This window comes from Convolutriloba macropyga, chromosome 3 (genome assembly GCF_964194025.1).
Source record: "Convolutriloba macropyga chromosome 3, txConMacr16.3, whole genome shotgun sequence".
Classification (NCBI taxonomy): domain Eukaryota; kingdom Metazoa; phylum Xenacoelomorpha; order Acoela; family Convolutidae; genus Convolutriloba; species Convolutriloba macropyga.
The window spans coordinates 59,009,655-59,034,451 of record NC_134470.1 but is presented as its reverse complement, the minus strand read 5'-3'; the positions used below and the strand labels follow the sequence as shown (position 1 = coordinate 59,034,451).

The following is a 24,797-nucleotide window of genomic DNA, read 5'->3' as shown; positions in this document are numbered from 1 at the left end:
ATAACAAATACTTTAAAAAAAAATTTGGGACACCAATCCCTTTTATTCCCTTGACACCCATATTGTCATATTTGACCTGTAATTAACTGACGAGATTAGGTAACAAACAGAAACATAAAAAGCACAAAATTGCGAAGTTAAAAAGTTTTTTTTTTTTAAATTTTGGAAAACAATTGTTTTCAAAGTCATGAAAACCATCAGCTATCTACTAATATCAGAATATCGGTTCTTCTATTCTTCCATGAAAAGCCAATGAAAGCTATCACTATACAGGAAATTTCATACGACCGAAACGACAAAGTATAAATGACAGTTAGAGACAAAATAAAAAAATTCAATTGATTTCTTCAAGAAAGAGGCGTCGAAGCCGTTAAAACGATGATGTATATCTTTCAACATATTAATATGTTCAATTGTGCTTTATTCTAAATGCTAATAAGGTGACATGAGAACTGTCAATAATGTGATAATGTGACAAAATTAGAAAACGTGAAAAACTGGCAAATATCAAAACAAACAAAAATCTGAAATCTTGTAGTATCAAAAAGCCAGAAAACAATAATTTCAGGCTTAAAACTGCAACCGAGAATAAATGTTAAATCAGTAGAAAGAAGAAGCAGTCTTTCTTTGCTGACACTAAGCTGGAAGTTGAACTATGTAAGAAAAAAATAGAGGAAAAGTTAATTAAGCCATTATTTATTGAAAAGTCAATTATTTTTAAAAAAAGAAACGACCATAAACTTTCAGTTAAAAACTAAATGCATTAGCTTGAAGCTGCTTAGCAAGCGAATTGGTTGGACCTATCACTCCTGAGCTTTGATTTGATATGTTCTGTTCTTTATTATTAAAAAAAAAGTCTTTTTTTTAAAAAAAAAGACCGACTGATTACAACCCGATTTTTTTTGGATTGTAACAGTCCAAGAACGGCCCAAAACTAGCCCTGCTAATACTTATTGTCCGTTAGGAACAATTGATTTTTCTAATGTTGTAGATATAGATAATTTGTTAGTTGAAAACTGAAAATAAATTCTTCATTTTTGATAATCAACGAGTAAAGTTAGCAAAAAACGGCAAAGTTTTAATTACAGTGCACTCTCAGCGGACTCTGAAGTAGAAATAGCCCCCCTCTGAGTCTACAAAGATTGTATGAGTGTTGTTTGGGGGTGTACTGTCGGCAAATTTAATCAAAGTGGACTAAAGTAGCTTATTTCTTGCTGTTTTTGATGAAAAAGGCTAAATTTTGAAATGTTTATCCAGATTTTTTGACCAAAAAATTAAATCAAAACAATCAACAATGCTTGTTCGTCTTCAAAAATAAATTCAACGACACTATTCTCAAAAATTATAACAAATTTTAGGAAAATTGACGAAAATTTAGGCAAAAATTCCGGAAAAAGTGAATAAAAACAACGTGAATTCACTCTTCTTTTCTCAGAAGTTTAAACCTCGATAACTCCCTGTAGAAAACGAAAATTAAAAAAATCTTTTCAATTCCATATTCTACTCTGGACGAGCTTTCTAATGATACCAGTCTCAACTCTCTACGATGAATATATCGAGCGGCGAAAATTCACGGAACAAAAAAAAACCCATTTGAGTATATAGTTCCTCCCCCCTCAAGAGGGTCGGAACAATAAAGCTCACGCAAATAGTGACGAAATATGTGTATCAACAAGGATAAAATACGTTTAGCGGCTGATCTGAATCTAATGAATAAAAAAACATTGTTCCGAAGACCCCCCCCCCCCCCCCCCCCGCCGCCGCCCGCGTTTTATTCAGCAATTGAAAAAAAATTAAAAATTGGAAAAAATAACGTGAAACCAGATAAGCTGTTCTGTGTTGTTACCTGAAGGGCAGGGTGTGCATAGAACTCGTTGAGGAAGTCCATAAGGACATCTGAGGAGAGGTACGTTGCACAGAGTATGACGTGTTTCTCGGTCTCAGCTCTGTGACTGCTGTAAGTGCCTCCCTGCTTCTGTCTCTCTCGCCAGTAGAACGCCATCTTTTCCAACTATCCAAACAAACAAAATTCTACATTAAAACTCAAGGCTTCAGCTAAAAATTTCACAATTGAACAATTCAGCTTCAGCGCTCCTTAGCCTTTGGAGCGAGCGTAAAAGTTGAAACTGTGAATGATTAATGGACATATTTTCAACAAGATTTTTGGCTAATCATATTAGTATAACGTAAGCATAAGCGAATGAACAATAACAAACAGGCCAATTGAGGGTTCAAAAATGAGAAAAGATTTCAAAAGAGAGCGCCTAGAATCTGAAAACCAACCGATTTCATGATCAATTAAGAAACTTTACATAAATTACTCAATATGAGCTCTTTTCTAAGTTGGGGGGACGGGGTTGAGTTTTTGGAAAAGCAAATAACTCACTGTTCAAATTTTAGCTTTCCCAGGTTTACCACCTCGGCCAAAACTTTGCAAATTAAAAAAAACTTTCCACGGCGCCGTATAAGGCCATAATAAGTTTCCCACGGCACCATAGCGAAATGATGTAGTTAACAATTTCTGAAGTCAGACTTCTTAAAATCGATTCTAAACATAACGCTAATCTCATACATGACATTTTTTTACAACGTTTTGGTACGGGTGATAACTTTTCATACCGTATCACGTTTTGTAAGAATTATAAGGTACTTTTAACCTTTAAATTGTTCTGAAAATGAGTCCGATAGTAATAAAGTTCTACCCCGAAAAAGTTTGAAACTACAAAACTTAGTGCGGCACTTTATGAAGCCGTGCCATGTTTTCGAAGTCTTCTTTGGTATGGTTTTTAGATATATAATTCTCTAAGCAACCCAAGCTCTCATAAAAAAAACAGTTCAGTCAGATTAAACTATTAACAGAACAGACGAATTTTGACATCCTAAAATCGATTTTAAATATAATGCTTATCTCATAAATGTCATATTTTCAGTACGCTTTGGTACCTTTTCGGTTACGTTCAGTAACTCCTCCACTGACTGTCCTCAGCCCGGGATGCAAAAGGAGGAGGATACAACCACACAGAGCACACTTGACATACGTGAAAATATCACAATGTCCATTTTTTAACTCGATTTAATTTTTTGGTGTCTCGTTTAGTTTCTTTTTGGAGAACTGTACTGATGGGGTTGTTACTGTAGAAAAATCAGTACTCAAGTATTTAATTTTAGATACACCGCCCCGACCAGTTCCACGCCCAAATTTAAAAGGCAAGAGGGATAAATTGTACTGGAATACCCTCAGCAGTCAGTTTCTAACTTGACTAGAGAATATTCCGACAGCGTTTATCTCAAATTTAAAGTCACCTCACTAATCTTGGTATGGCCGTATAACAGCACCTTATTAATTGTGGTTGGGTCTTACTACGGAACCATATTAATCTTGCTACGGCCTTGGCATGGCACCTTAGAAACCTCAGTACGGCCGTAGTACGGTTCCTTAGTAAACCTGACAAAGAAGTAATACGGTTTTCGTTCTAAGATTGATATGGTTTTTTGTAGTAAGGGCTTAGTAAGTTTTCCCAGTTTGGTCGACCTGGGTTTACGTTGTGAAACACGGTGACACCCTATAAAATCGCAAAAAAATATATCAGAAGTGCAATTAAATTAGATCAGATTTTTAATCTTTCTGAATTGAAAAAGTTAGCTCACACAGTGTCTTTTAATCTTACATAATCGTAAACAAAGTCATCGCGAACAATAATTTTAGCCATAAAAATTAGAAATTTGTTGCACAATGACTTTGAAATTCTGCGGGTTGTTTTGTAAACTCTGAATTATTCCCAAGAAAAATCGCACAACTCAAACGTTTAAGATTCAGGTTCATTGGATTTTTCCATACATATTTCTTTTTTAAGTTTTTGAAAATTCTTTGTGAACAAACAAAATGTTTTCAGGGAGAAAAAAATATAGGAAAAGCATGAACACAGATTAATCCAGCGAATCATTTAATTTTCGTACGGATTTCAAAAGAATAAACAACCCTACCAACTCGTGCCCAACTCTTTTTGAATACAATTTTTAAGTTCTACTCAAAAACTATTCAACATTTTAAAAGTTATTGACTATTTTACGCTCGGCTAATCAACTTTTTTCCAACTTACTTCTAATTTTCTTGGACTACTGAACAGAAAAGGCAAATACCCTCTGCTCAATGGTACTCAGCTCAACGAGTTAAAACAACTTTTTTTGCTCTTGCAGAACACTGTCTCGACAGACGTTCCGTTTGAAGGATTGCACTTTTTTCTCCCGTTTCTAAAAGATCTGTACTAATAGTACTCATTTTCTGTTACAATTTGACTTTACATTTCTTGTACGAAATGAATCACACAGATTCAACAATTTAATACTATCATTGTCATTACTGTTCAAACTGTTCAAATGGCCTCGAAGACATCAAAAGAGTAGAAATTTGAAAGGACAATTTTTTTTTATTTTAAATTTTGACCCTCTCAGATTTGGAACAATTTTTGCTTTGATTTGGAACAACCTCCATGTCCAAATTGTCTTTCCCAGCGCAAATGGTTCTTCTAATAATCTATATTTAGCACTTAAAAATTTTTGTAACCATCCATTTCAAAGCCTAAACTACCCATTTCAGCTCCGCCCTTAAGCAAGTGCAAAATATTCATAAGCCCAGCCCCATAAAAATGTGCGAGATTAAATTACCAACTGTCTAGGAAGTGCGATGGAGTGGTATCATTTACCAACACAACCCCCACACTCAAATTTCCCTCGGCTAATGCAAAGGCAGGAAAAGGCTAATGTCTAAAAGGGAAAGAGATTTAGAGATATAGAGTTTACCATGACGCAACTTTTTGGATTTTGCAGCCAACACAAAAACAATTTTTTAAGACTTGCAAAACTAAAATTTCAACATTAAGAAATATCTAATCCTCCGAACAAACCTCGCAACCGCTGATGAAAACCATGTGCAGTGGATTTTTCACAGCTTTAAATTCCGAGGAGCAATTATTCTCAGAACACTTATGAAACAATATAATATGCAGAGCTGTTTTGGCAAGTGTTGGCAATATAAATGAAGTTCTTCGTCTATTGAACGGTACCAATAAGCAACGTAGTTATTTGCAGCTTCAAAACAACTCTCTGCAGTCATAGATGCCGAAACTGCACCTTTTGACAAATAAATGAAAAGCCAGAACATTTACGAAAACAGTACAGAAATTTTGATGTATGTTAAACAAGGAGGCTCGGAAATGTGCATTCCGAAATGATGTACCCGACCCCGCTTATTCACATTCATAGCCTTATTCTACACTAAATAAAGCAGAGATAGAAAAATGTCAATGTAACACACAGTAACTCATGCTTTGTAATTTAAAATTTGATGGATTATCTATTACTGGACTTATATCAGTGAGGTTATTTTTTATTCCCTAGAACGGACAATTGAACTGAGCAAAGCATCTGTTTGAAAGAAAAGAAATCAAGAAACAAAGTTCTTCAAGCGAAAATACAAACTCATCCAAAAACACTGAATTGAGACCAAATAACAAATACACAACTCTTAACTCAATTTTTATCCTACTCAAATCAAATTTCAAACACAAATGTTTTTCAAGTGCTATTGCTTATAAATATCTACCCTGTGCATACTGTGTCTAATTTAATTTTCGCTTTGCTTCCTCAAATTAGATCTAAGTTAAGATCACCTTACAACAGTAATCAACAAAAAACAAAGTTCACTCGTTCTTCGAATACTTTTATTTTTTAAGTCGTTCTCCGAAAACTATATTCAGATCTTCATAGCCCTGAATTTATTTAATCATTTAATGTTACAACATTTCCTAATTCCACTAAGCCACAGAGTTACAAATTTTAAAAAAAATGAGAAAAGTGAAGAACAACAATAAAAGCAAGACAATCTTTAAAATTGTTCAAATACAAAAGATCCCTTTGTAATTAATATTAGCTGTACACTGAGAGAAAAATTGAGTAAAAAAGGAAAATCGATGAGACATTTTCTATTTATCCTGATGTTATCTTGAATTTTTAAAAGATGTAAATACATTAGGCATTTACCTATTTTATGAGAAATTTTCTTTTGCCAAAATAGCAGCTTAGCTGCAAAATTAGCAGATATGAGCACTTACTCTCACTAAATGGTCACATGCGGCGTAGGATAATAGGCGAAAACCCGATTGGTTCAACAAAATTGTAGCCATTACGCGCCAAATTCTGAACTAAAATTTTGTGGAAATTAGGCGAAAACACAAAGGAGTTAATGCAATGTCCGCTTGATATCATAGCATAATTAAATGACTATAACAATTGACTTCGTAGAAAACAGCTGAAAAACAATACAAAATCGTCCAGAATCTTCGATTTGTGAATATTTTCTTGATGTAGTTTAACCCACACTCCTCTAATCTTTTGTGCGTTTTTCAACCGGTAGTATTAAAATTATTTAATTTAAAGCTATTCATTAGTAGTTTAAAGACATTCTCCATTCTTGCCCAATTAAAAATAAAATCCTCAGCGTGATCACACTGAGTAGAAAGAGTACAAGAAATGCAAAACATTGAAAACAGCGATACATTTTTAAGTAATTTTAACAACTCGGTTGCACGCAAAGACGTCTATTAGGGACACTCGATAACTGTATGGCAGCGAGTGGATTTTGAAATACCTCTTTTAATTGTTATTCGCTTAATTTTCACGAAAATTCAGTTCAGGATTTTCTTTTAAAGGCTATAACAAAAACTTTGTTTGCCTTTCATTTATGAAAGCAATTTTTTCAGACAAGAAAAACCAAAAAATGCATCACTACGAGAGACAGTATTTCGGTTTTTGTGTTCTGATTATGGAAGCAAGTATGTTTTTTAATTTGCAGTTACGTTTGCAAAAACGGGGAAGTTGAAGAAAAATTTTGTACGTCTAGTAAACAACGTCATGTAAAAATTCGCCACTTAAAATTTTTTATTCGAGCTCAGCCCTAGATATATAAACGATCTTCTTTGATACTGTTGTGCTCCTGCACACCCTCTCCGCAAAATTTTAACACTCCCCATCTACACACGAGCTGTTTTTACTTTATGTGATATTACAAAACATAATTCGCATTTTCGGGTCATTTACGGCAAAAAGGGGCCGGGGGAGAGGGGGTTCGATTCGTCAAAGAGATAAGGATGTGTATTTACTTGTATTGGGATGACCATCAACGCCGCACAAATAGTGACTGCGACGAACATTCTAGAAGGTTCCCAGGAGGGTACGAACTCGCCATAGCCGACAGTGGAGAAGGTGACCACTACAAACCAGAGCGAGTTGGCGATCGAGAACTTCTCGTGCTGGTTGTTGGCCCTCTCGAGGTAGTGGATGCCAAACATACTGCAGCAGGAGGTAAACAAACAAACAGCCTGGTTAATTCTTCCATTAAACCTTGCAAAGCCCCCCGAATCGAATAGACACTCTGTTCACATACAAATTCGATGTTCACTACAAAATTTGAAATGCTGTAGCAAGATATCTACCCGGGAGGAGGTTTCACCCTTATTTCACCCCTAATTAGCGGGGATTAGGGTGTAATCCGTTTTCCACTCTTATTTATCCGGGAAAAGAGTGTAAGAGTGCAATTTTAAAAAATTACACTGTTATTACACTCTTTTGTACACTCTTTTCCGGGAAAATCCTCCACCCGGGGTATAGATCATTTTTTCGCATCAAAACTTGATAACTCTTGATTTTGCGAAGTTCCCGAAACATATCAAAAAATTCTAGCATGTTTTTACTTATCGCGGCGATCTCTTCCCACAAATCTTATCGAGATACTTCGCAACTTTCGTGATACTGGGTGGCAACATAATCTTAATAAAAATCATTCCAACCGGGTGGAAAAGGAGGTAAATTTTGAAGACCCTAATGTTATACATCGAACGATTGACTGTATTCAGTTTGTAACATGGTGATTGCTTGTGATCAAGTTATACATCAGAATGAAGAACATCCATAGAAGTTAAACAGCACAGTTATGATTACAAAAAGATGATAGAAGTTATCACTCCGCAACTAAAACATGCGTTGTTAACGTTCAACACAACTGACGAACAAAAATGGTTATGAAAGTCAAGAGTTAGCGATAAAATAGCAGATATACATGATCAATCGATAACATATTATAAGTGATTTAAAAAGACATCGTTCTCGTAGAAAATCAAAATTGTGCTTAAATTATTGTCGACGATTTGAACCTAAATGGGCTAAAAATGCCAATAGTTACTATATTCATTATTAAATTGTGTACCAATTTGAGCTCAAACAATTCAGCGATTTATCGCGAATTCCTTGCATTATAGACAATAAAAGTGGAGAAAAGGCTTTTTATAAAAGCTGCTTTGTATCTATTCTGTTTTTGCCCCCAAGCTTAGGGAGCTTATATTTTTTACGCCTCCAAGCGCACGTGCTATTTTGTGCTATATAACAACATATAATTTGTAATTGGGGGCGTAAAAAACACTGGGGGCCGAAACACAATAGATCCTCTGTTTTTTGTTAGGTCGTTTCTGTCAAGTTCCTTTTGTAAAAAATGATACAACTTTTTTAGTTCTTCTGATCTCAGACATCATAGTTTTTACCTACCACAATTCCATTCTCCAAAAATCATTGACCAAAATGGTCTAATCAATTAACAAATGGTTATCAAAATCAATCAACTGGTTTCATCAATTAACGGTCTTTCAGGTGCAGTATGTCCATCTGGGTTAAAAGGGATTTAATCAAACGAGAGAAGCCGGCTGTGTTTGTACATTATTAACCTCTATGGGCATGAAATAGAGTGCGAGCACAATAAGAATCATGAGGACAAATTTGGACGGTGTCCAGGTGGGTGTCATGTCTCCGAAGCCAACTGTGGCCAGTGTGACCACTGCAAACCATAAGGTGTTGAAGAGGGTGAACTCGCCAGATTGGTCACTGGCACGCTCCAGCCACTGGATTGTGCACGTGCTGTACATATGCATGCATAAAGTTACAATCAATTCTGACAATTTTGAAATCAACTCGAATTTACATTCTCAAGCAGAATAAAACAATTCTACACATAAGAATACACCTAGTTTTAAGATAAAAACAGAAATAAAGCTTTTAGCCCACAAGCTTCATATAAAATAAACTTTTTTCGGCCTTCAAGAATAGTTCAATTATTCGCCAGGTTTCCATTTCGATTAAACGATTTATCAAAAAACGCAGCCCTCTTGGTGATAGAAATAATTCATATCATAGAAAATGATTTTGTATAAAATCCATTAAAAAATTATAAAAGCAAATTATGGATAATAGCAGATACGGTGACGAATTGGAGCAGAAAACGTATTTATGGCTTTTTAAAAGAAATTTTCTGAAAAGCTTTGGGCAAGTAAAAGATATTTGCTTCCGCTGGAAACAACAAAAATTTCAAAAAAGTTTTTAACTAATGCTTTCTTATGTTTCAGCTTGTCTTCGTATATATTTTCACCTCATTTTCTTCAGGAGATTTCTCCTAGAAATTTATAAAAATTGGATTTCAAGAAGCATCAAATGTAAACAAAGCATGGAAAAATTAGAAATGCGTGTAAGTTTCGAGCCTTAATTTTTTGTTCAAATAAGAAAACTCCAAAAAGCTTCTTCAATGATTGGTTAACTATTATAGAGCTTTCAATTGATACTCATTTCGTATGTCTCCGCAAAGAAATCAATAAACCAAAAATGACTGACTAAAAACAAAGAAAAGCAAAGCCAGGGCAACGTGAAAGCTCCAAGTCCCAAATAAATATAATGGTTGGAACAATTAGCCACCTTAAAACTTTCCTACTTTCAGCACTCTTGTAACACAGAAAAATGACTACTTGTAAAATATCAATTAGTCCTAAAAATGTCGCAGAAAAGTACACAAAACTGATAGATCTGGGTCGAAACCTCAAACTCTCCAACAAATTATGTTTACAAAAGTTCTCTAAAATAAAGGTTTTGGCAGAATATTTTCCAAAATGTTTTTTTTTTACTAATTTTGCCACAACCAACTTTGTAGAATAACAAGTTTCGATAAGTCGAACTTGACTGAACAAAAAGAGAGAAAACCACAGTTGAGTGTTTCGAAAACACCCCACTAAGTGGGGTCGGAATATCAAAAAAGGCAATAGCTAATGCATATAACGTAAGCAATTCCATGGCATAACAAGTGTTAAAAACGAAACGTAAACGTGTTAATTAAAATGCAATCATATTTTTCCCAGACTGAAGACGCCTTTCTTCATTAAAAAGTGTATACGTTATGTGATATTTGTCCACAGATATTTGTCCTTGCAATTATCAACAAACTTTTCATTTATAGATTAACGAAAAAGTTCAAGCATTTCAAATATTTCTTCTATTCTAGACGTGTAGTCAAAGTCTCTAAGCATCATCATAGTTCAACAGCTAAGTTGATACAATCTAGTTTTTAGGGTTCTGCAGCGCGACAAAAGTGTTGCCATCTGTTAACCTGGAAATAATAGGATGTTCTTGAATGTGAACTGGCTTTAAAAATTGTACTTTCCTGCTCTATATAAAATAGCCACATTGTTTACTGCAATTTGGCATAAAAAACTTTCTGGTTGCGCAATATATAGAGATTATAGATATTATTTCAAAGTAATTATAGATCACTCTGAAAAACTTAGTCAACGTCAACAAAAATTTCTTTAATTCCACAATAATAACAAAAATAGAGCGTTTTACACTCCCCGAAAAGAATGACAAAAGTGCAACAATTGGAGCAATCAATGAGCTGTGGAAAAATTAGCAAAATTAAGTCTATAAAATTATTAATTGTATAACGCTCCATAAATTAATTCTATAACGCTCCTTAATTGAAAAGCAAGTGGATTTCGAAAAGCTTCTATTATCTCTCAGGCAATCATTCTATGGGGGTCATTGAGTATAAATCCATCTCAAGTTTTTCGAATAGAGGCATACAATTACAATGGCACAAAGACCATTACTAGTTTCCGGCTTACTAAGAAGAAAAAGAAGAAGAAGAAGAGAAAGAAATAACAAAAAAGCAACCCTTACGCCAACATCTGAAGCTGTTGTTACAGAACTAATTATGTTCTCAAAAAATTTCGAGTTTTACCTAATTTTTGTGTGGGGTCCTGAATTCAGGTCATTTTTAACATTAAAAGCAGCGTTTCTGCCATCTGGAGAACAGCAGGAGAACCAAGCTAATTAGCTTGCTTACTGCCTTACGAGCAATCTACCGGTACCAAAATTTTGAGTAATTTCCTTTTAATTTTCACTTTTCCTATGTTAATACATTGTAAGTGTGACACAAACTTTCAAATTTTGTGGACAAAAAAGCCGTTCCTTGCATGGAAATTGTTTTCGGTGTTTTTCATTTTTAAAATGGAAGTTGAAGAGTGAAAACTGCTTTCCACCACAAAACATGTTTGACGAAGCGCGCTTCGCAAAGAATTGTGCCGCACATTAATTGCAGCGTGATTCCTCATTTTAGTAATCTTAAAACATTAAAACGTAAAATTGAGCGGCAAATGGATTAGAAGGATTAAAATTTTTGTGAAACGTTCTTACAGCCGGGAGTAAATACTTTTCACAACTATTCATGCCTTATTTTCATTTTAAGGCTATTAATTGCTTTGTGGAAACCACTTTCACAAAATTTAAGCGCATTCCGCATTTAACGGAGGTCGGCACCCGAAAGCGCCAGCCACATTCTTTGGAAGTAGTTTTAGTTCGGTACCGGTAGATGCTCGTAATGTGACTTGCATATTTGTATTGGTGTTATTTACATAAAATTGTATTCTAGTTCCCTCTGTCACAACATGCCTGCGCTTCCTCGCCCACTGTTGTTCCTTGGCAACAGTTTAGCACTTAATTAAAATTTATGAAACGCAAATGTTACAAAAAACGCTACACTAGAAAAACATTTCAGCTCAATTTTATGGGTCGACCATGTGAAAAGACTGATTTAGTGTAGATGGAGAGTAATCTCCCCACCTTAATTACATGGCCGAGACCACAAGTCACTTCGCAACAAAAATTTTTCATTCGTCGGCCCACGGCCTTTTCGTGCACAATATTGGTCTACCGCGGTCTTTTCAAAGTCGACCTCCCCATCAATTAGGAAGCAGAAGCAAGTTATTTCTGACAACTCGTTTCGGTTTAACTATATTGTGTAATTACTTGACGGGTTTTTGATAGAGAGAGGCTACTTGCCATGTGAACAGATAGCAGATGCAGAAATTGAGGAACTTGAGGAAGAACATGAAGGACACGTGATCTAATTGGGCAGAGGTCGTTATGTCATAGTACAATACCTAAACATAACCCACAACCCATGCATCATACACTATACTCTATACACCATAACTAAACATGCAACAGACATTCACTTCAACACAATAAAATTCCAGTTAAAATTTGAAAACTGACTGTAGATTGGATATAATTTGATCTGTTAGGCAACAAAACTTTTTATTCATGACACGATTATTAAAGTAATTAAAATTATTTGATCACATGCATAATTTTTAAATCAGCGCTTTCGTTGCTTGGGTACTTGCTGTCTCGGATATACACCAATTTTCTTCTTTCAAGTTCTTTGAAAATTACAACCGAGGAAATTTAATCTCAATAAATAATCATAGTTTACCAAAACACAGAAAGCGCCACAAACACAATCACAATTTCTACTTTTCCGCTAAGGAACAGATCATCTATTAAAACATAAACCACGCATCAATTGAGCAATTAGAAATTCATGCAACAGTATAAAACAATCTTGGTGTGTCCAAACTTTACATCATAACCAGGGGGAGCAGCACGGGATGGCATTTAGGCGTTAAAACTTGAGCCCCGCCTCCGATACGGATGGAACTACTTTGGTCACCTTGAATTCAGTCTAACAACTCAAAGTTTGAATTCTTTGAGTTGATCGTTGCAACTCAAGGTTTGACCTTCGTTGTGTCCAGAAGTAGGCTGGCTGTTTTTGAGGTCTTCTGAGGTGAACTATTTTGTGGTTCTTACCAAGTGATGAATATGCAGAATATAGAGCTGAGTAGAATGACAACTTGTCTAGAGAGATTGCTCTGAGTTCTCATCATCACTAGTTGGAAGTCGTTCTATTTACACAATCCAAGAGAGCATTAAAGCACGTGCTTCCATTATCGTTGGTTTTAAACAATTATAAAAAATCTTGAAAAATTCATTGAAAAAGCGTTCACACTGTGGGACGTTAGGCAGCATACACCAAATATTTGTTAATCCAATGAGAGCCCAATTAAAAAGAAAACTAATATGAAATCTTGCAAATTTCCAGTCTCATAAAAAATTTCTCAGAAAATAATTAACATCAAGGTCACTAAAACAGTTAACTAAATAAAAACCTAAACAAAAGATTATTTAAACAAATCAAAAAGTCTGGAAAACCTTTTGAAAACAAATATTTTCAAGAAGGACGTTACGCAGCATACACCAACTATTTATTAATCCAATGAGAGCCCAATTAAAAAGAAAACTAATATGAAATCTTGCAAATTTCCAGTCTCATAAAAAATTTCTCAGAAAATAATTGACATCAAGGTCACTAAAACAGTTAACTAAATAAAAACCTAAACAAAAGATTATTTAAACAAATCAAAAAGTCTGGAAAACTTTTTGAAAACAAATAAGGTCAAAGTGAAAAAACCTTTGCAATAAACTGAACCTAGCTAGTTGATGAGATTTGTCATTGACGAAATTAAATGCAAAGTCAGGAAAAAAACAAAGGATCTTTTCTGTTTCGGCCCCCAGTGTTTTTATGACCCCCAGTTACAAATTCTATGTTGTTATATAGCACGTTACTAAGTAAGAAAATAGCAAGTGCGTCTAGGAGTCATAAAAAATTATGCTCACTAAGCTGGGGGGAAACAGAATGGATCCAAAACAAAAAACAGGAAAAATCAAAAATAATTTTAAAATTTTAGTTTACACAAAAAACCTCGGTAATGTGCGTTTACAAATAATTTTAGGACCCCGTTCATCCACAGTTTGGGCTTAATTGTCTACCAATAGAAAATGATAGAAAACTTTAAAAATTCAAATACTGTTCAAAATTAATTGCCGTACGAATGAAAAAAATGGTTCCCACTCAAATGGCTTAACAAAACAGAAAATGCCACATCAGAGGGCTAATGAGAACTGCTATAATTAAGACTACAAGACAAGACAAACAACAGAATCAAATAACAACAACAAAATACATCCAAAACTCTGAGTTTTTTTAAAAAAAAAATATTAACGAAGTCAAAATAGCGTCCAGTAAAGCCCAACCTAAATATCTGGCGTCAAGGTCACTAAAACAGTGTACAGGAAAAACTTTGCATTAAACTGAAAATAGCCAATTGACGAGAATTGTCAGTGATGAGTTTGAATGAAAAATCAAGAAATAAACAAAACACAGGAAAAATAAAAAATGATTTGATTTGTATTTAACATGAAAACGCTCCATATTGTGCGTTTGCACGTAATTTTAAGACCCCCGCTCATCCACAGTTTTGGTTTAATTGTCTATCAACAGATAGAACAATTTCAAAATTCCAAGCACTTAGCAAGAAAAAACATGGCACTATTTTAAATGAGACTCAGTAACAAGTAGACAAGAAGGAACACAATCAGCGATGTTGAAAAAACGTTTAAACTCGTCAAAAACAGATAACTTTTCAAACAAAAAAAAACCATTAGATTTCAACTGAAACCTTTAAAAAGGTGCGTATTCATTCATACTTTCATATGCAGACATTGACATCTACCATTGCCCAGAAACTGTCGCACGTCTACAAAAACAAACAAAAATAAGAACACACGTCGAATTAAATTTTGCTAGACCAAAGAGTTGAAGTCGTTAATTTTACAGTCAATTCCGAAAACAATAAGATATAATCGTTTGCGCCTTCTTTGAACACCAAAAAATTGATATGCTAACTGTTATTAAAGGGACCAGGTAACAAGTAGACAAAAAATAACTGCAACGTCCAAAGTTAAAAACTGCGGCTTTTTTAAACAAAAACCTGTGATTTTGAACTCGTAAAAAACTTTAAATATGAAATCCATAGGACGCAAACAAAGACCTTCAATTATTGTCAAGTTTTCAAAGACCTTCAATCATTGTCAAGAAAAAGATAAAAACCCGTCAAGTTCTGCTAGAAGATGATAAAACCATAATCTATTCACTGAAAAAAGGATCTGTCAAATTTTGCGTTCTTTTTAAACGCCAAAATTGTGATAACGTACTTGTCAATAAAGCGACAAGACAAAAAAATGAACCGCAAAGTTCTGAAATTATCCAAAAATCAAACAAATTTCGTGAAAACTCCAAGCAGCATTGCCTCAAAGACATTTCTCGAAACATTAATTCGAATAAGAATTTAAAATCAATCCGCTTGAAAGACCATTTGAGCTGTTTTGCTGACCTAAGATATCAGTTGACCAGAAACAGCTTGTCTAAATATCTCAAGGTTCATTTTGAAAACATTTATTTTTGGAAGTCAAAACGACTATAAGTTTTCGACTAAAAAAACTAGACGGGATTCTTTGAAAAATCTTAATAATCCCATTGAATATATCTTGATTTGAATATTTTCTTAAACCTTAAACAAAAAAGAAAAAATAATTTTTTAACAGTTTTTAAAATAATTTTTTTACAATCTGGAAATTCTTTGAACTGTAAAAAAAACCAACGATTGAATCAAAACTGCTCCGTCTATTACTGTTCATCGATTGGGAAAACATAATCGATCCAAATACTATGGATATTGATAATTTGACAGAATTTCAAAAAAATAATTGTTGAATTTTCGATAATAATCGAGTTAATATACCAAAAATACAGCAAAATCATGATTCCAGAAAACACTCAAAGGAAGCGCAAGTTAAACATGGCCCTCTTTGGAGTCAGTAAAGATTATTTCCGCAGTTTTTAGGCTTGGTAATCAGCCAAATTAACAAAGTGGACTAAGACTCATTTTGTGCCCTTTTTTAAACAAAAAACTTAGATTTTGAAAAGTTTATCAAAAATTTTGGCCAAAAAAACAATCCAAACAGTTCAATAACGCTCTTCTATCTGAGAAACAGAATACACTTTCGTTAACAATTTCAACATTTTTTAAACGCAATTCGTTTCAAAAATTGCGCAAAAATACGACAAAAATGAGCAAAAACAACAGTCATTCAATTCACTCAATATTTAAACCCGATAATTCCGCGGAAAAAAAAAACGAAATTGAAAATAAATTATAACGACAAGTTAATTCCATATTCTACGCTGGACGGGCTTTTTAATGATACCACTCACATCTCTCTACAATTAATATATCGATCGGCCAAAATCGACGGAACAAAAAACGAATTTGAGTATATAGTTCCTCCCCCACTAAAGTGGTACGGAATATTAAAGGGCACAACTTGAAAAAGATCCGCAATAAACTTCCACATTGATCAAAATCAACGTTCTCTCATACAGCTGATGAACATTGACTGATTGACGAGACACCAAAAAAACCAAAAACGGGCAAAAATCACTGATATTTTGTGACAAAAATGGTGTCAAAGTAACGAAGATGATTGGCAAAAAAGTAAAACAAAAGTAATAGATATGAACAAACATTCCATAGTTTTGTTCATTCTTATGGCCCTACATGTCCAAAAGGGTAATAATTGAGCCAACTTACAAGCATGCGTTCCAAGTAGAGTTTGGCAAGCCAGCAGTTGAGGAATGTAGGCACGTATAAGTTGATCAACATCGGGTGACCAATCTACAACACAACAAAAATAACAAATATCAACAAAATCGTTGTAAAAAAGTAGAGGAACAGTTTTAGAAACATAAATGCTCTCATTTTGCGAGGGAAATCTGGGATCCTAACTCTAATGTGCTACGACTCCTGGTGACAGTCGTGAGGTTCCCAGATCTTACAGATCACCAGAAACAGAATGTTGGTCTGCTTTCCGATAATCGGTGCAATGTGAAAGAACAGCGCTATTTTGACTCTATTTTTGTGAAGCCCCGACCTAATCATTCCACAAATTTATAGATTTTTGTTTTTTTTTCGTTATTTTTCTGTTACTAATGGACATTCAATTGTGTTTAAGTTTTAAATTGTAAGAGATTACTGAGCAAATCATTCGTTAAAAAAAGATTGAAGGCACAGTTCCTTTTGGTGGCATAAATCACTGGTAGAGGTTGGAGGGTGGCGGTGGGGTTAGGGACAATAACTGAAAGGATCCACAAATTTAATTTTCAATAGAGACTTACTGATACGATGAAAGGCACGGAGGTGATAAACTCTAGCATGAATTTGAATGTCATCACTTGTTGGCACACATTGCCCTTGTGCTCCAAGAATATGAGGAGGAGGGTCTCCCCGAAACAGATGAACGCAATCAACACCTGGATTATGTAACTGGGCAAAGGACGAGACACCCACAGTAACGACATTCTATAACACAATCAATCCAACACAACTGTCAGTTATTTACTTTCAAAATTTTTGAATTTAAATCTCCCTTCTCAACACCAAATGTTTCCCAATCCCAATCGATGTGTCCTTTAATGAAAGCTGTGTCAACGCGGTTCTTTCTAATACTACTGGATCTTACAAAATATACAAAGATCAGATATGGATTCTAGAAAACATAAGATCATTCTGAGACATTTTAATGTCTCATAGAACCATGAAGGATGTTATTGTTAAAAATTATTTATCATAATTTTATTCATAGTTCCATATGAGACATTAAAATTTCTCAGAATCATCTTGCAATGTTTTCTAACATTCATATCCGATCTGTGAAGGACTAGTAAGAACCAGTGTTATTAGAAAGAACCATTTACGATCTTATTATGTTTTCAAGAGTTCCATAGAACCATCTATGAATTAATGTGAATACTAAGAATAATACATGACTTTGTATGGTTGCTAAGATCCTTTAATGGTGTTCATCCAGGGAAGTATACAGAATATTATGAGGTAGACTACTGTTTTACTGAACACATTCATCAAAACTCTTTTTCAGCAAGGTTCTATGTCTGATACGATTAAACCATTAATTTTCTCTTCAGGATTCCTGGTGGCAGGTCCGTTTACAAACATAACAATTTTAAATAAAAGTAAATTTGATTACCTGTTTGGTTCTGTTTTGTTCCCTACAGGAAGAAATCGCTCCTCGCAGCCGTAACTGAAACCAACAAAATATTAATCAAACAAAACAGTCAATAAACCAAACCCTAAATGGCTATGGACCCTAACAATGCATAGAAGCAACAATCATTCTGCCCTCAACTCCAGCTGTCACAGAGGGCATAAGAAATCCGACAGTCTGCAGAACTAATTTTTTGACAGAAAGGACTTTCTAAAGCAATTTTTGTCTATTTTTATAGGCTGTTTGTCTGTCATCTACGCTAAATCTTTCTCTGTTCAACTATTTTGAAAGCAAACAAGAACTGTTACTTCCCTCGTGTCAATCAACTTGTGCGAAACTTTGTGTCTCACCGTGACAAGATAAATCATCATCGGCATTCAAAACAATTTCTAAGCTTGAGGGCAGCAAAAATAATTATTTTTTGTTATCTGACATGATCGTACATTTTGACCCCACTGTCAGCAATATTGCTAAATTAAGTTTTGGACCTTTTGAATAAATGGAAGCTAAGCAGAAAAATAAAAAATCTGCTCAGAAGAAAAAATTTTTGATGAACTTTGAATTGATGAGTGCTGCTAAAATGAGTTGCTAAAATCTTTCAAATAGACTTATTTTGAATATCATTCTCTTTCGCTCGTTGCTGTTCTTTTTTGAACTTTGAGGTTAGTTTTCTCTCAATAAAATTCGATAACGTTCAGTATTAGTACGGAAACGTTGTAAAGCCTAATTTTGTCAGGACAAAATATCCCATCCAAAATACCAGGCGACAAAAATCAAAAAATACCCAATTTTGCACACTACATTAAAACATATACGAACAAGATTGCTCGTTAATGTGCGTTCGCACATGATAATCCGACCCAAGATCATCGACAGTTTTCACATAACTGTCAACCAATTGAAGAGAAAATCATAAATGGATCACTGAATTTAAAAAATTGTTACAAAAACTACTCAATGAATTACATAATGCCAGGCCTCATTACAGCGCTCACAAGATCGGCCATTAAAAGACTGCGAGAGAAAAAAACAAACAACAAATTAGGCAAAAACAAAAAGTTTAGGACGGTAAAAATTCGAAATCTAATATTAAAAGCATTTAGTAACAACGTCAAAATACAATCAGATAAAACCCTAAAACTACAAAAATTTACTTTTTCGCTCATAAAAAGCAGATGGGACTTTATATTAGCAACAAGTCGCCAAAAACAAATTATGAGGGGAAATTCAAAAAACGACAAAAAATTTTTCAACCAAAATATTTTCAAACGTCAAAAAAACATTAGATTTTAACGAAGAAAATCACAACAATTTTACTAAAAGGTCCATATGCAACCCATAGAACCTGTCTTTGGTTAGACTAAGCCAAAGAAACGAACTAAAGATAAAAGAAACTGAAAAAAATTACAAACAGTTTGCGAAAACACAAGATATTGAAGCCAATAAAGTCTTTCGCTGTTATCTGATTTTTACGTTCTTTATTTCAAATGTTATTGAAACTAATTCCGTTAAAATTATAATGAAAGATTAAATATGCTCACTTGGGCCTCATTTTGAAATCACTGGGATCTGTAATTACGCGAAAGTCCTTAAAGGAGAAAAAGGAACACAAATATTGACCACTCACAAAAATTTTATTGAAACGCATATTGCCCAATTTACTAGCTTTTAACGAAATTCAATAAATAAAAAGTTAATTTGAGTTATGCCTCAATGGGCAATAAATTGTGTCTTTCCTTAGTTATCAATAAGTCATCACAATTAGTCGTATGACTATGAGAACGACACCAAATGCAGGTAAATACCAAAAAATCGGTAGAAAATTGCAAGAAGACAGTGTCGAATTCATTAAAAATATACGTTTTTCGCTGAAAAATTTTTCTATGATCAATTGAAGGTCTTCTCTAAGCCAATGGGAACTGTCAAAATGATAATGTGATAAGATTTCAAAGGAACCAAAATTATGCAAAATAACCAGAAATTAAAAAAATATGAAAGTCGGGACATCGAAATCATAAAGACATTAGTTAGAAGTTAGAACCGCTGACCAGATTAGTTTTGGTTGCAGTAGAAAGGAAGGGGGTCTTTTCAAAAAAAAACATTTTATTTCCGAACTCTACGCTGGATGAGCTTTTTAATGATACCTCTCATATTTCTCCACGATGAATATATCGAACGGTCAAAATTGACTGAACTAAAAAAAAATCTATTTGAGTGTATATCCCCCCACAAGTGGGGTCGGAACAACTATTTATCTGGATCAAATTTCAGCGGCATAATTTTTCCCATCCCTTCAACTTTATTAGGAGGCTATGAGCTTTATACGTTTATTTCGTTCAGCCTATTTTGGCCGATCGACTCGACATCTTTTGCGGACAGATACAAAAGTGGAATAATAAGAAAGCCTTTGAGAACTGAACAAAAAAGAAATTTAACTCTTTCCTTTCGAAGAATTTGAAGTTTAAATTTTCCACATTGTGGCAGTCTTTCCAGCGAGTTAAAATGATTCAAAACAGCAGTTTTTGATTGAATATTTTCTTTTTTCAGATGAAGTATGCTATGTATTATTGGTCCAATTTCTTGTTTTTTTTGGAAGCTGCTAAGAGGCTATCTTGCTTGATAAAAAAATTTTCAATGTTTCTAAAAAGAAACTTATTTACCTCGACAATAAAAAATTTCTTCAAATGACTCCAATGTTTACACGAAAACAAAATTGACTTTTCATTAAAATGCGCCAATCAAACAGTCTCCCAATAAATCGTCCGATATTAGTCAGTTATATTTTTATTACCTTTTTTCATATTTTTTTAGGAAAGTGTAATAATGCTCGGAACAGCGCCAACCAACATTGAAATGATTAATGGCGGCTTAACTTTCTATTGTACACAGATTGTTTTTAAAAATTGAGAAAATGGACTTTTTTTCAGCTTGCAATGATGCCGAAGGAACCATTTTCAAGGAAGCATTATTCCTTGAGGTTTATACTAGAAATGCTACAGGGACAACAATTACGTTTCTGAGAAAAATTATTGGTTTAAATCTACAGGAATGTGCAAATTGTTTTAAAGCCTGCAGATAAAAAACCTTAGAATCATCATCAATTATGCTTGGAGGCTTTTTTTGAAAAAGAATTCAGCTTTCACAACTCAATTGATGATCAGTTAAGCGCAGTTAATTCTGCTTGCTGAAAGCTCTTACTAAAATTTTCATGATGGCAACCGTATGTTTTGGTAATCAATATGCAATGCTCAACTATGGCCGACCTTTACCTGTCGACTTTTCTCAGACAAATAGATATTTATAGATTGAGCTAATATTTTTGGCTTTAGAATGGCATGAAAAAGATTATTGAATGGTAAGTAATATATTGGTACCAAGTAGCTTTGGTCGGATCGTCATTTGCAATGGTGGCCAAGTAGACAATGCAGCTAACTAGTTTGAGGAAAAAGTACACTATCCGCAGCTTCAGACCTGAAACAAACAAAAACAATATTTTAATGTCATGCAATGTCTTCTTCTTCTATACACGTTTTATGTTGTTCTTTTAATTATACACGTTTTATGTTCTCTCCTCTAATTTTTGACCAAACATACAGAACAAACCGGATAGCAGAGTTTTAAAAAAAATGCTGCAAGGCTTCCGATGAAAATGGGACGAAATTGAAAAGTTCTCACTCCACAATGCTCTGAAAATGGCGTGACACGACCCCTTAAATCTAATCTTCATTTTTTCAGTTTATTGTTGGATTCTCAATTTTTTTAAGCATATTTTTGTAGCTGTGACAGTGAATGTAGCCGATAACATAAAACCCTATAGTGTTATGGATATCATCCATGGCATATATTTAAGTGATTACATTTACTCAAAGAAACAAAACTATAAATTGAGAGAGAAAAACTTCCAATGTCAGTTCTTGGGTATTTCCCATTATAAATCCCCACCCCTGTGCTTAGTGGGTCTCTAGTTAGTTGACCCCACCCTTAAATATACAAAGAGAGGCTAAAATTTTAGCAGTGGTTCACAATGGATGGAAGTTGATTCATGTACTAACTTGATCTCTGATTCTTGATGAAGTAGAGACGCAGCCTCTCTTTCAGACTCTTCTCATTCGTGAAGAACTCTATCTTGACCCTAAACACAACAACGAATTTACACAACTAGCTTGTTATTTGTGAGGTGCTCTGAACAAAACTTTTTTCGTAAAAGCATTCTCGTTTTCTAGGGATTGTCGTCTTCCAAGACTGAACTTAAAGAGAAGAGCACTTTATAGAAGTCAAATAGAAAATTCAACTCAACCCTCTGCACGAAAAATTGGTTGTCACATTAATCGAAAATCGGGATTCCATCTAAAGTATGAGTTATTATCAATTCGTAATTGGAAATTTTTTGTTGCAATTTATAGTATGAATACTATAAGACTTTAAATTCAAGAAGAAAGTCAAATTTTTAAAGTCTTTAAAGTCAAATTGATGGGGGTCAAACTGAGGGGGGTCAAACAGGGGGGTCAAACTGAAGGAGGCCAAACTTTTAAGATCAAGAACCGCCCTTCACTTCATGAAATTGTGTCCTGAATTTGTTAGCTCTATAGAACTTCCTTGTGTTGTTATTTCCATAGAAAAGCTTTGAAAAAACAGAATATGACTTATAATTTAACGAAAACCTTTGGGATCGCTATATAAAAAAATAAAAAGCATAGTGCTGCTGCATTCTAATTACGAAAATGCAACACAGTTTGTTAATTATGACTCCGAAACAACCTCATAACAGCAAAAAATAACCGATTTCAGCAGAATATGAAAGCTTCCACAGCAATAAACCTTCAGAAAAATACAAGTAACTTCAAAAGTCTATCGGAAAATAATTTCCAGGTATTAATAAACATGCACTATTGCAATTGCTAGAGCGCAATCTGTGAAAAAGATTTTGAAATTATGAGAAACAGACCGATCAATTCCATCGTCCAATGACTCGTAGAACTCGACCATGTTGTGAAATTGAGTATGTAAAGGAACAGTAAACCGGTTTGAATAAAGCGACGTCTCGTTTAAATTATCAACCGAGCTTCCCTGCTCAGTAAAGTTAACTGGGTCGTCTTTACTGTCACGATCTGTGTCTATAGATGCTGTGTGGGATAATACTCGCCGATCGCAGGCAAATTGCGACATCTCAATTGTAACTCTGGTTTCCTGATCGCCCGAATCTCGCATGTTAGTTGGTTGCTGAACAGTTGCACGACGGGTTCCCGAGTCTCTGACGTTGTCTGGAACCCGAACGATTTGTGACTGATAACTGCTGTTGATTTGCTGCATGTTCTGGTCATTGATGTTTTCATTATTGCTCGAAGTTTGCCGGAGAGGCTCTTTTGCAAGGCTTTCAAAAGATTGCCCGAGATCCAAATTGGTGACGAGGCTTGGCGAACTGCAATGCGATAGGTTGTCGCGGGTATCATCGTTCAAAAATGGTTGTTTCAGTGATTGTCGTTCAAGGGTAACTTTTGGTTCGTGCATTTAATAAATGCCGAATAACCAAAACTATTAATAAAAGATTAATAATAAATTAAGAAACACTATAACTGCCAATTTTTTTGCTGATTTGCAGAGTTTTTTGGCCAACAGTCCGATGTTAATAAGCAATTTTGAAAACAGTTACGTCACATTAAGGTTCTAAGCTAAACTCAAAGATAAGTTCAAAACTTCAAAAGCAGAGATTTCAAAGAGAGAACAGTCTGCGCTCAACATTGCTTTGAGCAGACATCGTTTTGCTGTTATTTGTCTACGGCTTTGCATAAAAACAGCCGTAAACAATCGTTCGGTAACTTCACTACACAAAAAAGCCAGCACTTGAGAAGGTTTTCCAGACTTTATGTGGAAAATAACAATGTTTTGTCGGGTTTGGAACTATAATAGGAAGCGATAAGCGTGTAAGCGGAACCATTTTAGATAGAATTTATTGATTTAAGGAGAGATTAAAGTTTAAAACTGGATGCGGAAAATCAATCGAGTAAATATAGTAAATCATTCTGCTTTTAGAGTATCTAGACTTGCCGATATAAAAAGCAAAGAAAAACTTATCCCTGTAGTTAATTCTCCTCTAACCAATTTTAATTGATTGATAAATTGAAACCCCTATTTTGGTTAAATGAATGTCTTTCATCGGAAATCCCAACCCCCCCCCCCCCCCCCCCAACCCACCCCCAAAAAATATCACCATTTAAATTGCACCCTTTCAATCGGTGTTAATTAGTTATAAGAAAAATTACCCACACAAAAAAGGTTCTAGTTAAAGCGGGGGTAATTAGAATGTGATGTGTATGGTATAACCCGCAACCCACCCTCAGGGTCGCAGTGCCCACATTCAATTTCAATGTTTCTGGATAAATACTTCTTCTATTATTTACATAAAAGCAGTGATGCTCCAAACTTTTCCAGAGAATTAGTCATCCAGAGAAAACAAAAAAAGGTGTGACTATTAAGATGGAGTGGGCGGAGGACTGGAGGATAAGGCGGAGAAAGGGGTGGATTATATCAGCAGGAATAATTGTGAGAAGAATCGATAAAAGCGCCTGATCAAAAATGTTAATAAAAAAGGCAGACACAACATTATCATGTAAATGGAAGAGTCTACTTATAGT

The 24,797-nt window shown here is 34.4% G+C and overlaps 1 protein-coding gene across 1 annotated transcript in view; it reads right to left on the bottom strand.

The window, feature by feature from the left end:
- Positions 1–24,238, bottom strand: part of LOC142336321 (potassium channel subfamily T member 2-like) — a 119,647-nt gene extending 95,409 nt beyond the window's left edge. The window contains exons 1-9 of the mRNA XM_075385070.1: positions 23,111–24,238; positions 22,218–22,297; positions 21,540–21,636; positions 18,148–18,201; positions 17,279–17,462; positions 16,695–16,778; positions 13,015–13,109; positions 7,158–7,347; positions 1,847–2,011 (exon numbers count right to left, since the gene is read on the bottom strand). Of these exons, the coding sequence (XP_075241185.1) occupies positions 1,847–2,011; positions 7,158–7,347; positions 13,015–13,109; positions 16,695–16,778; positions 17,279–17,462; positions 18,148–18,201; positions 21,540–21,636; positions 22,218–22,297; positions 23,111–23,673 (1,512 nt within the window). The 5' untranslated portion in view covers positions 23,674–24,238. The remainder of the gene's footprint in view (positions 1–1,846; positions 2,012–7,157; positions 7,348–13,014; positions 13,110–16,694; positions 16,779–17,278; positions 17,463–18,147; positions 18,202–21,539; positions 21,637–22,217; positions 22,298–23,110) is intronic.
- Positions 24,239–24,797: the final 559 nt, after the last annotated feature.